Source organism: Leptosomus discolor, chromosome 8 (assembly GCF_034619465.1).
Source record: "Leptosomus discolor isolate bLepDis1 chromosome 8, bLepDis1.hap2, whole genome shotgun sequence".
Taxonomy (NCBI): Eukaryota; Metazoa; Chordata; class Aves; order Leptosomiformes; family Leptosomidae; genus Leptosomus; species Leptosomus discolor.
In genome coordinates, this window is record NC_141398.1 from 29,512,686 (window position 1) to 29,524,739 (window position 12,054).

Below are 12,054 nucleotides of genomic sequence, written 5' to 3' on the forward strand. Positions count from 1 at the left end.
ATTCTTTTGAGGTTTCTTCAAATCCAGGTTTCAGAAGGAATATCCCAAATATCATTAGATTAGAGCTTGAACACCTACCTAAGCATGCCAAAAAACCAACTGTTTCCAAGCTACCGGATCAGTAAGACAGCTACAAAGGCATAAAGTCCAGTAAAAACGAAAGAAGCTGTAACTATGAAGAAGCATGATATGATGCACTCCAAGATGTATGGACTAGGACTGTTTTTTAGGGCAAAGACTTGTACTGCTGTTTTCTAGACTGACTGCATTTAAAGGCATCTGTGTCCCCGTTTTGGACTGTGCGTGCGTTCCCTTCACGCATACGCAATTAGCCTGTGTGTCCTCAGTTGTCCGCACTGGCCCGCCCTGACCCCTGCCTTACTCCCCTGAATAGGAATGTCTTTAAGACATGTGGGACAGGGAAAAATGAAAGCAAGCCATGGGGTAAAAAAAAAAAAAAAAATCAAAATCACTGGAATTTACAAATAAAACAAAAGACAGGTTTGTCTGCTGTTATTTGAAAAATGTATCATAAAAACAATAAATCAAAGAAACAGTATTTATATGCAAATAGTTGAGCTATTGACTGCTTATGGGTCACTCCTGGTCTTCTATCTAGAGTAACTGCAGGGAACACTTCTGAGAAAAGCAGCAAAGTGTATTTCGTATTAATGGTTGTACTCACTCAGAATATTGCCATGCTACTTTCCTTACTACCTGATAATACCCATTTCTCCCCAGAATCTATGCAGCATGAAGCTCACAAAAGCATAAAAATAGAGGTAGAGCAAAAGAGGAAATTGGTCAAATTAGTATTTGTACTACAGGAGCACTCAGCAGGCTCAGCAATGGATCAGGGCTATATTAAAAAAATGAGCAGTAAAAAAGGTGGTACCTAATCTCAAAGAGCAAAGTCAAAATTATTTTTGTAGTAAGATTCTGGAAAGGAGTGAGTGGGAATAAAATAACGCAGAACAACTGAAGCAGTTAGTTAAAACGCAGTTATAAAGCCTATATGATCCCAAGCCAAACTTTCTACAGTGAAAGTCAAAGCAAGCACTAGAAGAAACACAGGGTTTTGAAAAGTTGTTGATGATTCTTTACTATTTCAGCTGAAGGGCAACAATGAAAATCACCACCCAAACAACACACATTGCAAAGATTTCATGTGGACATAAGGGTTCATGCTCAAGCTGTCTAAGAATGACCAGATCTGGCCTGTCAAAGCAAACGATCCCATCTGTCAGCAGAAGACAGTCCTTGATGCCATGTTCTTTGGATTCTCTTAATTTGTGGTTTTTTGTTTCTCAAAGCAATTTTTACTTTTTTCTTTCAGAAGAGAAAGTAGATTTTACTGGCAATACATGCTTTACTGAGCCACAGCTTAATAAAATTAGGAGAAGCAACACTTTGTTATACTTCTCTTTGGAGCCAAACGTTATTTTGCCCTTTGCTCCTGCTTTGTTCGTACATTAAGGGTTGCTAAAAGCCATATGCTCTTTATTTATTGTCACACATCCTTCTCATGTTCACTCAGGCCCCCTTTTATCCTTTCTTATAAATCAGTCCTTCCAAACTAATTCTTGTTGGTGTTTTTCACTGAACTGCTGATCTACCATCAAGTAACAGGTAGCCCGTGGGTTATACGAACTGACACCACCTCCTCTGCTTCAGTCGCAGGGAGGATCACACACAAGGTGGAGTTGACCCCTTCTCTACCCTGCCTCATGCAGCAGTCTCCCTTCAGTGAACCCTTGCTTTTGCTCTGATGGGGGTTGTATTCTATAGATACACAGCATCATTATATGAAAATGTCCCCAAAGAGATTCCACATATAGCTGCAGTACAAGGATTAAAGAAAGAAGGGGGGTGGGGTGGGGAAGAGAGAGAGAGTAAAAAAAGAGTATCTGCCTCAAACCTTACACCAAAGAATGCAAACAGCACCTGACCTTTTACTGAAAGCCATCTGGCTCTACAGCTAGTTACTCCTCCATCCCTCTATAATGTGTTAAAACTCTAAATCTAAGCCACCTGCTTCAGATGAATGACCCTCCCCAAGTCTCCAACACCATTTATCTTTCTGATGACTTTCTCCATCCTTTATTTCTATATACACAAGTCAGCCGTTCACCCAAAAAAACCACCTTACTGCAAAATCAATAATTTACAATAATCAAAATATCATTCAGATAGCAACAAATAAGCTATGTGATGTGCAAAAAAGTAATCAACTACAGAAATGGCTCTCATTTAAGCGGCCTGCTGTCTTTGGAGGTAGCCTGCTTGCACGGAAGGACCTGCTCTGACTGACTGTGATGGGCATCAGGAGAGCGACAGCTCTTAGGCTGTCTGGACTTCATAGGTCAATGTCAAGATCTTAAAAGAGAAGTCAAGCCAACGCCTATTAAAACCCCATGAAAGCAAACTACTGCTCTCTCAATTACTGCAATAACCCCAGGAAATCTCCCCCTACCCCTAACTTATTCTTTGACTTCGCACTGAAGTCAACAGTTCAGAAGGAATTTGCATTAAACGTTTCAGTTCTGACTGATTTACCAGAAGGGTGAGAGTGGAAAATAAAAAATATTTTTATCCATTTACTCAGAGGCCCCTTCTGAGTTTTCCCATACTCTGGACCCCACACACACTCTAGGCTTCCTTTTCAGGGACCCAGTAGGAAAACTGTCAACAAGCTAACTCTTTATATCTCAGTGGAAATTAAAACTATTCATTGGGAGACTAAAAGTCTCATGGGGAGGGGAACCCTACTAGCTTCCAGCTCCCAAGTCTGCTGAATTCTCACAGGATCCTCTGTTTCAGGAGCATTGCTTTCAAAATCAGAAAGTATCTTTAAAGCCTTCAAATGAAGCCACCCATCTCTGCATCACTTGTCAAAGACAAAATACACAAAGCTCAAATCAAGCTGCCGAAAAAGGATGTTCAAAATGACAAGTGTCCTGTGGTGATGGACTTCTACTGGATTATTCTGGCTGCTAAATGATACTGTCAGTAGCTCTTTGAACATGAAAAGAGCTATGGAAGCCCAGAACAGAGGCTCAGTCAATCCCCAGAGTATGACAGCTCTGCAGTAGAAGGCAGATCAGTCTGAAATGCAGAGCTGAAGCAAACTACTCTCAGCCATACTGACTTACCGGTACACAGGATTATTTATACCTTCCAGGATTTCTGTCTCCATGAACTCCTTTTGTGCTCATTTATTTATTTATTATATTATTATAATAAAATGGGGGACTAGCAGCCTGATACTGTGCATTTTTGAAAAGCCTAATAGTAAAGGACTATTGAAGGCTATCAAATCACATATAGAAATTACACGTTGGGTAAGGAGCTGACTGATGTGCAGACAGCAATAAGGGACAGGAAAATGGAAATCATAAGCAGATGGCAGGAGGTTAGCGGCTTGCGGTCACTTGTCTTATTCTCAAAAAGAAAAAAAAGAAATCTTGTTTAATAATCTCACTAGGGAGCTTGGCACAAACCTTAGAAATGTGCCAATGAAGTCTGCTGGTGACAAAGTGAGGCACTGCCAGCAGTACAGCACAGAAATGGGCCATTAGAGGGAACTGGATGAGCTTGAGACCTTGTGTGGCAAAAGCAAGTAAAAATGCAGAATACCAGGTGAGATACTCAGGGACTAATGGGAAATGTTTCTGCTGGAAGATAAGCTTTTAACAAATAATGTTTTGGACTTGGTTATATACTACTTGAACAAAAGTGACTATAAGGCACCAGTTTATTGTGTCCACGAGGTATTTGCAATTCAGACAAAGAAATACTGCTACTTTTTTACAATTCTGGTCATCAATATTTGAGAAACTAAAGCTTTGGCAAGCCTATATAGAAAAGGAGAGGAGACAGAGGAGAACTACTTCTCAGCAAAGGAATGGGGCTTCTGTCTGCTCACACAGCATGGGAAAAGGGAAAAAGACATTTAAAGTAAAGATAGTCACAGACAGGAGCAAACAGGAAAGGAAAAAAAGAGAAAGAACCTGGACGGCTTTTGTGTATTTGAATTGCATGCTAAAATGTACCCCAGTACGAGAGCAATTTGGAGTCTGGAATGGCTATTCAACAAAAGCACAGGACATAAATACTAACAGCATTTAAAATGAAGCTTCATGAGAGCAACTGTATAACTCAATGACTATAATAGCAAGCAACTGATTGCAATAATTTGTTTCAAACCCTTACTTCTAATTACATTCGAAAAAAGATAGGAAAAGCCAGACATAAGGTTGCCATTGCAATCTTCAATTACTCATATACATGATGATATAGCACTTAATTAATGATGACATTAGGTTTTTTGCCCCCCAAATGCTCACTGCAGTCAGCAAACGGGCAGCTATTAATGATGTCTCTAACTTTCCCATTCAACACGTGCCCCTCAGCCTTATTATCCAAACCTCCCAGTGAGTACAAAATCATAGGTTTCCTCAGAGACATTCCAACAGTCCTATCAGAATATTCATGTACTTCATAAATACCAATGAAGTAATCTCCACCACATTCTTGTAAGAGTAAGCACAAAGATTATTCCTGTTTTGCAGGCAGGGAGATAAAATACAGAGGATTTGTGTCCAGAATGAAAAAAATCATGCAGCAATACCGCTTGTAGGAGCATATAAATGCTCCCAGCTTTCTGCAAATCAAGCACCAGAATCACATGCTAGAGACAGACACTGAAGAAACTGTGATTAGTGACAGCACTGAAAGAGCCTGATTCCAGGGAAATTTCCATCATTGTACAAGAACATCCCTGGCAGACAACAGGGAACGAGCACAGCTCTTTGGGAGGCATTCAGCTTCATTTCCCCAAGACTGTCCCTCTTTCCTTCTGCAACCCTCTGCCTCATTCACTACACACCTTCCAAATTCTGCAACAAATGAGGAACAGACAACAGCTTCATTCCCACAGCATCGTCCATCCTATGCACTGATTCGTCCATCCTATGCCCTGTGGAAAAAATAGGTCGTAATCATGTTATTAAAGGCTGTATCATCATGCCTTCATGCCAGGAGGCCAAGCAAGAGTTGCCCAGGCAACCTGACTTCTTGCAGTTCCCAGAGCGTGACTTGTTAACATTCACATCCCTCTAACATCAGCAACATTAAGAAAAAACCCAACACAAAGAACACCTCAAATGTCATTGTGTGGACCCGTATCTGGGCCATCAGGACGTTTCAGATACCTACAGACACATTGCTGCTAACTACTCCTGGAGCTATGGAGGAAACCTTAGCAGGCAGAGCAGGTGAGTTGGGCAGTACGGAGCAGTGAAGCACACATTTCAGGAGTGGATTTCACAAGAGAAGAGTGCTGAGACTGAAACCTTGTGCTCAACAGCTTGTTCTGGAGGGAGGGGGAAGCAAATGATTGCAGCTCCTTTGGTCTCCATGCTTTAGCTCTCCTCTCCAGCCTTTAATTCCCTCCAGTCCCTTGTTGCCTTTGCCCCTTTAACTCCCCTCCAACTATCTTTATTCTTTGCTCCCACAACTCTTTTCACTCTCTGATTTTCTGTCTTCCCTGTCCAGTTGTCCCCTCTTACTGCTCTCTGCCTCCACTTGGTTCCTGAGGTCTCCTCTCCTACCACTCATGTCCATATTCAGACTCACCCATCCTCTTCTGTCTTGGTGCCTGGGGGAGTGCCAGCAGCACCAGGGCTTGCTGCCAGCTCTCCACACGCGGTTCCTGCCCAGCAAAGCCTTCTTCTCTGGGAGCAAAAGTACCACTGAGGACAAAGAGCCACTGTGCCAGTTGGGCACAAAGCAGCTGCGGCAGGCTGGAGCGTGGCCAGTGAGAGTCTGCGGAGGACTCCACTAGTGAGAAAGAGTCATTCAAGCTTAAATAGGGGCTGACAGCCCCCTCTTTTCTTTGTTTACATTTCCTAACATATTTGGCTTTTTCCAGTGGCATGAAAAATCACATCATCAGTAGAGCACTCCCTTTTTCTCCTGTCCCCTCCAAACGCCGCTGCTGTCAGAGGTCACTACTGCCCTCACCAGCCAGGGCATGCACAGGCTCTCCTCTAGCCCACAGAAGAGGACTTACACTGATCAGTTTTATTCTTGTTACTTGTTACTTATCGTGTACCCTATGTCCTGAGAGTTTCACAAACTCCATAAGTTCCTGATCCTGGGCAACAGGGGACCACCAGGAGAAACCCAGCCCCTCCTGAAAGCTGATTTAAGATACAAGAGGGCAACAGAAATCACTGGCTGATTTTGTGTGAGATGGAAGTCTCTGTCGCTGACGCACAGTCCTTTGTAAGACTTAAAGGCTGCCTTCAAGTAGACCTTGGACTGTTTTAACTAGATGTCCCACATTTAGCTGACTGGCCCCTGGGACTTGCATGGGATATTTCAGTTTGGCACAATTAAACAACTAAGAAACAGGATCTAGTAAAGGGACACATCTGGCAGGTGTAGTACACAGTAGCATCATATGGAATTACCTGTATTACGGGGCCAGGGAACTTCCTTGCTTTCTCTAGCTAATACACCTGGCTCTTCATCCACCACAAGCTTTAAAACAAGTGTAGTTGTAGATGTGATTGTCTAAGGATATGAGTAAAGCTTTGTAGGGAGAGTTAATCTCTTCTATTAGGGAAATAGATTGACTTTCAGACATAAGGCTTTTTCATCCTTCCCTCTGATATTTACCCGATGGAAAAAAAAAAAAAAGGCATGCAAGTACATAGATCCAAGCCTCAGGCTTAGGCGAAAAAAAAAAAAAAAAGGCAAATCAAACCAGAAAACTAGTTTATGTATAAAAGAAATCATGGCAGCATGTTGCTCAGTAGCAAGAAAGGTGAATGATATTTTTTTTTTTCATTAAAATGAAAGCCCCTGAAAACCACGGCTTTCCTACTGCAATCCACACACATGCACAACCAGTACTTGTCACCACTGTAGCCCTTCTTCTTCTCCACAACGTGTCCTGCACGCTAAAGTCTTTGTGTGTATTTGGATGCTTGATCTTTGCTGGCCACTTTTGTAATTACATCAATATTATTTCGCTAAGCTTAAGGAATCTTGAAAAGGAACAGCTATAATCTGTCTGTCCACAGGAGCATTCCAATTTTCATCTGGAGATGAGCAAAAAGGGGTTTTGTTATTTAGGCTGGTCAAGCAGTTGTTTTTCTGTTAAGGAACATCTGAAATGTTTTCCACCGCAGGGGAGGAGGAGAAGAACTGCACAAGGGTGGGTTTCCATGGAAGCATCCAGTCTGACACTCGAGTAACTGCTGATAGGGCTTCTCAAGTGGTACATTTCCCAGCGCACCCAAACACGCCAGCAGGGCTAGGTGCTCGTGCAGCAGAGATCAGCTTGCAGCAGTTGATCTGTTCCAGGCAACAAACAGACCCTTCACCCCACAGGAAGAAAAAACATACATCCTACCAAAACACTGAAAGCCACCTCGACAACATGCCTTTAAAAGGTGTAAGGGACAGTTGGTGCTTTGGGATTTCCAGTTCCCCTAAACACTCATTTCTCCTGTTCTTTGAACAGATCTCCATGCTTCCTTAGCATTTATTTCACTTGGGTCAAAACGACTGCCCTGCAGCTGCACTGAAATGTATGTTTGTTTCTTGTTCCTCCTGGGAACAGGAAAGAGATCAGGAAGTTTTTGGAGAAACTGGCAGTGAAAAACTTGTACTGAATTAATATTATCAAAATATTTCATTTGCTCATGATTAAGGCTGACTTTTTTTGGATAGTATTTTGAAATATTTGTCAACAATACTCACCAAGCCTGTTTTACAAATGACATTTCAATATGCAGTTGGATAAAAATAATTCCCTTGACGCAAAAATGAATTAAAACTTTAATTTCTAAAACAGGGCCAAGTGTTGAGAGAACTGATGAATTTTGAGACTCAAAAATTAGGGACGATGTAACCAGGTGTAACTAGCACACTTGGATTTCTTAAGCATTAGAGAAGAAAATGACCACATAAAACCAAAAATAGTGTTATGAAGGCTAATTATTCCTGCCAAAAATCACAAGGTGCGCCAATCACTCAAAACCAAAGCCACTTAAAGCTGTCGAGGGAGCAGCTCTCCTTTGGTTTTGCAACCAACAACAGACACCTCTGGGCCAGGTTACTCAGAAGATAAGCACAATATTAATTTACAACACTCTGGGCTCCTATCAACATCCCTTGTTTCACTTTAATTTGTTTGCTATGCATACTCTTGTGCTGGCTGAACATTGCCCACCAACAGTCCATGCTGATTTTCCCCAGACATGGGTTGTTACCACAGCTGCCAGACCTTTCAACTGCAGCTGGACCACTGTCCAGACATTTGGTTGTTCCCTTTAGAGACATCTCCTAGAAGAGCACTGGCAAATTGCTCTGACCCTGTGGATTGATTCAAAAACAGCAGATAAATTTTGCTTCACCCACTTGAATGCTGCTTCTTTTTATTACAGAACTCATATCAGTTGCCAAAATGGGTGCATATGAAACTACTGTAACTCCTGTAATGATCTGTTATATAGGATACACTAATTTGACTGGTACATACGAGTAAAACTATAGTAGGGGTTCCAGCTGGAAGGAACTGCAAATGAGCAGTTCATGATTTAAATGTATTGGGAGTAATTCAGTCACAGGAGGCTGTTATGACAATGCAGCAAGGAATAACAAACAGCAACACAATGGTCCCCAGCTAAAGCAAAACAGTTTCCAGCCCTTTCAGAAGCCAAACAAAGAACAAAACAAATCACAAACAAAAATCCCTCCACACAGATATGAAAGCTCAACAATGGAGTCAAGGGGAAACAGGGGATATCTGCATCAGGCTCAATGGCATCCTTTCTCCCAGACAAGTACCAGCTTTTTACCCGTTCCCTGCTACGGCAACTACAGGTGTGCAATTATAGCACGAAAAATACGAGAAATGCTTTCTTCTGCTTGCTGACCTACTGGGAGACACATGGCTACATTCTTCATATGAGATTTCTACATTCCTCTTGTCCTCACTCAGACCGCCAACACTTCCACTCACCCAGAATGAGAGAGAAGGTCCTTCCAAAATATTTAGTTAAGCTCATTTCATCCTTTTGATATTGGTTTTCTCTCACTCTCCCTACAGAAATGCAGCAGCCCTCCAGAGCTGGGTCAGTAAAGCCTTAACATGTGGGGCTACAGAGAGAGTTTAAAGAGAAAAAACTATGGAAGAGATAATAAAAAAACCCAACAAAATCCCCAACAAATCCAACATCAGCGAGGAGGCAGAAATTACTATATTCTGTATCACTTAAAGTTTGCAAAGTTGTACTGACAACCGCTATATCTAAATGTATTTGCAGGCAGAGAATCCAAAGCATCAAGATGTGTAATAATGCTGTTTTTCACATGAAAGGGAGTCCCTCCTTAAACAGGAGTGTACCCCTACCATGAACCTGCTGAAAAAAGTAATCAGTCACAAATAACAGTCATAAAACCATTTTGATATTTTGCATTCCTCCATGGACAATATCATTATACACGGCTTAAATAATCCCTCTAGCACACAGTTGCATTTTTTTTTTTATCATATTCCTTAAAGAAAACTTGGGTAATTTATTTTTTTCTTTCCCCTAAAATACATTTTGTTTCATTTGCAAATTCAAGAAGCTGACTAGCTGAGAAAAGCCAAATTTAGAGTTGGTGGGAAACTCCAAGTCTGATTGTGAGACATTTCGTTGCCACAGAGATAGGTTTTCTTCAAGATACATTTTTTACTCTGGGGAATGTTCGCAAAAAGGAGGTGGGGGGGATGGAGATCACCAGGTTAACGGCTGCTCACATACCCCTAAGCTATTCAGAACTTTACCAGAAAGATGGCATTTACATTGCAAAGCCATGTTGTGTGCGATGCAGATCCAGGAACTGTAACACCCAATTAATGCACAAACTAATTAACACCAGTCTGCCAACTGCACCGGAAAGCACAGCAGTGACCTGGGTATGAATACCACAGACCCCAATAAGGGCTTTTTCACCCCTCACTGATGAAGACTGCTTTATTCGTTAGGCACTGATGTAAACGGTGACATTTTTGCATTCTGGATGAAGTCTGACTTTAGCACTGACTGACTGAAGCTACAGTTACCCCAGAGACCTTTGGCAGCGAGTATTGGCCAAGCGCAGGCAGCATTACCCCTACCCATGGGCAGAGCTACTGAGGTCTCCCTGCAGCCCCTGGGGTCAGAGCAGTTAAGAGTTTGAAAAAGTGGGAAAAAAGAAACGCTTCCACTGTTTTCTAACTAGTCTAAATACAGACTGCAACTGACGGTGTAAAATGGGTGTTTATGGGCACTGTCAAGCCCATAAGAAGGAAGAGGGGAGCCTGAACCAAATCTGACAGGTGAGCTGCAGATCTAGAAACTCTTCGCCACACACACACTCACACAGTCTCTGCTGCAAAGCACCCTGCGAGACAGGAGCATGGCTATTTCAGTGACAATCCCACTCACAAGAGGAGTCAGCTCTTTCTAAAAGCATCAGTAAACCAAGGAACTGATAATTTAGACTCTCAACCAAAACCTGCACCCTGCCGCTGTGCCCCCCCATTCCCAGAGCAGCATCATTCAGATGATGCAGGGGAGGAAAGGAAAACAGCTCTTGGAGCAAGGCTTTAAAGAGAAACTGTGATGTGGTTTAGGCCTACCATGGGGCTGACACTTTAGAATTGGGGGTCCAAGCGCTGCTGCTTCTCCAAACTAACAAAATAAGTGTTGTGTGACGGGCAGGACCCCAGCCAGCAGTTTCCTTACAGCACAGTTTCCAGAGGCACACAGGGCTAAAGGTGCCCTCTGTAGCCATGGTAAAATTCTTCAAGAGACGTCTCTAAAGACATACAGCACTGCAGGATGAGACTATAATTACTAGGACTGTTCAACAGGCCAAGTAATTTTAAACACAGAGCTGGAGTTTGGCATGGTTTTTCAAGAAAAGCAAAATGAATGAATGAATGAACAGGATGATTTTACAGGCAGTAAATAGATTATTTAATTCTGGGCAGCAATGCCACATGCAGCCTTTAGAGAAGGACAGAGGGATTTGTGGCTGGCTGGCTGTCGTACTCACCGGGCACCACTCCTTTGATGTCGCTTTCTGTGTTCATCCTGTTCTTGTGCGTGAACTGAAGGATCAGTTCCTTGGATGCCTCAAACTGTTGTGTAGCCATCAGCCACCGAAGAGACTCTGGGAAAATACTTTAAAGATGGAAAACAGGTTAGGGTCGCTTCCAGGTTTCTGTCAGAGGAAGAACTGATAGAGTTTAGCTGCTCATTTAACTGTTCATGAGCCACATAATTCTTTTCAAAAAGCAGAAGAATCACTTATGAAACAAATAAGAGGGAAAACAGAATGTGTAAATTAATGTAATTTTCTTTTACATTGATTCACAAATGGTATAGGAACCATCCTATCACGTAGAAATAGAACGTAACAGAATTTTATAATTCTGCCTGTTAATGCAATTTTGAAAGAACTGGGAAGAGGAGGCAGCACTGTCTGAAACAGACATTTGCTGCCAAGAAGGGAATGAATGAGATATGCAGTTAACACATGGTAATTCAGATCAAAGAAGGAAAATAGCTGACAGAAGTGATTTGGATTCTCTTGTAAAGACAGAAAGAGGAAAGAGAAAAATTACTTTTTAGGATTATAATGGAATAGATTTTTTTTTTTAATTTTTAAACATGTCAGAAATGTTCTCCCACATATGCAGACTTTAAGCCATTCTTTTATACAGGCCAGTATTGTGTATGCTCCAGACAACATTCATTTGTTTCTCTGAAAGTTTACCCTAGCAAAGATAGTATTATGTTAGTTAAGTTGCCTTAAAAATATACACATGCAGACAGAGTTACAAAATAAAAAAGTTTATTTTCCATCTGGTTGTTTCCTTCAAGTGCTGATATTCACCTGATTCATTAGCTTAACTTTTTTTTTTTTTTTCAGAAGAGTTAATTTTAATACAAAACCAAAAGAAATACATAGATCTTAAAACAAACAAACAAAACTCTCATACTT

The 12,054-nt window shown here is 41.6% G+C and overlaps 1 protein-coding gene across 2 annotated transcripts in view; it reads right to left on the reverse strand.

Moving 5' to 3' along the window:
- The window catches only part of SLC22A23 (solute carrier family 22 member 23), a 107,003-nt gene that overhangs the window by 14,617 nt on the left and 80,332 nt on the right, over positions 1-12,054 (reverse strand). The window contains exons 5-6 of one of the 2 annotated variants that reach the window (XM_086469287.1): positions 11,104-11,231; positions 4,889-4,978 (exon numbers count right to left, since the gene is read on the reverse strand). In XM_086469287.1, coding sequence (XP_086325413.1) covers positions 4,889-4,978; positions 11,104-11,231 — 218 coding nt within the window. The remainder of the gene's footprint in view (positions 1-4,888; positions 4,979-11,103; positions 11,232-12,054) is intronic. The other variant, XM_009954322.2, reaches the window with a different exon arrangement.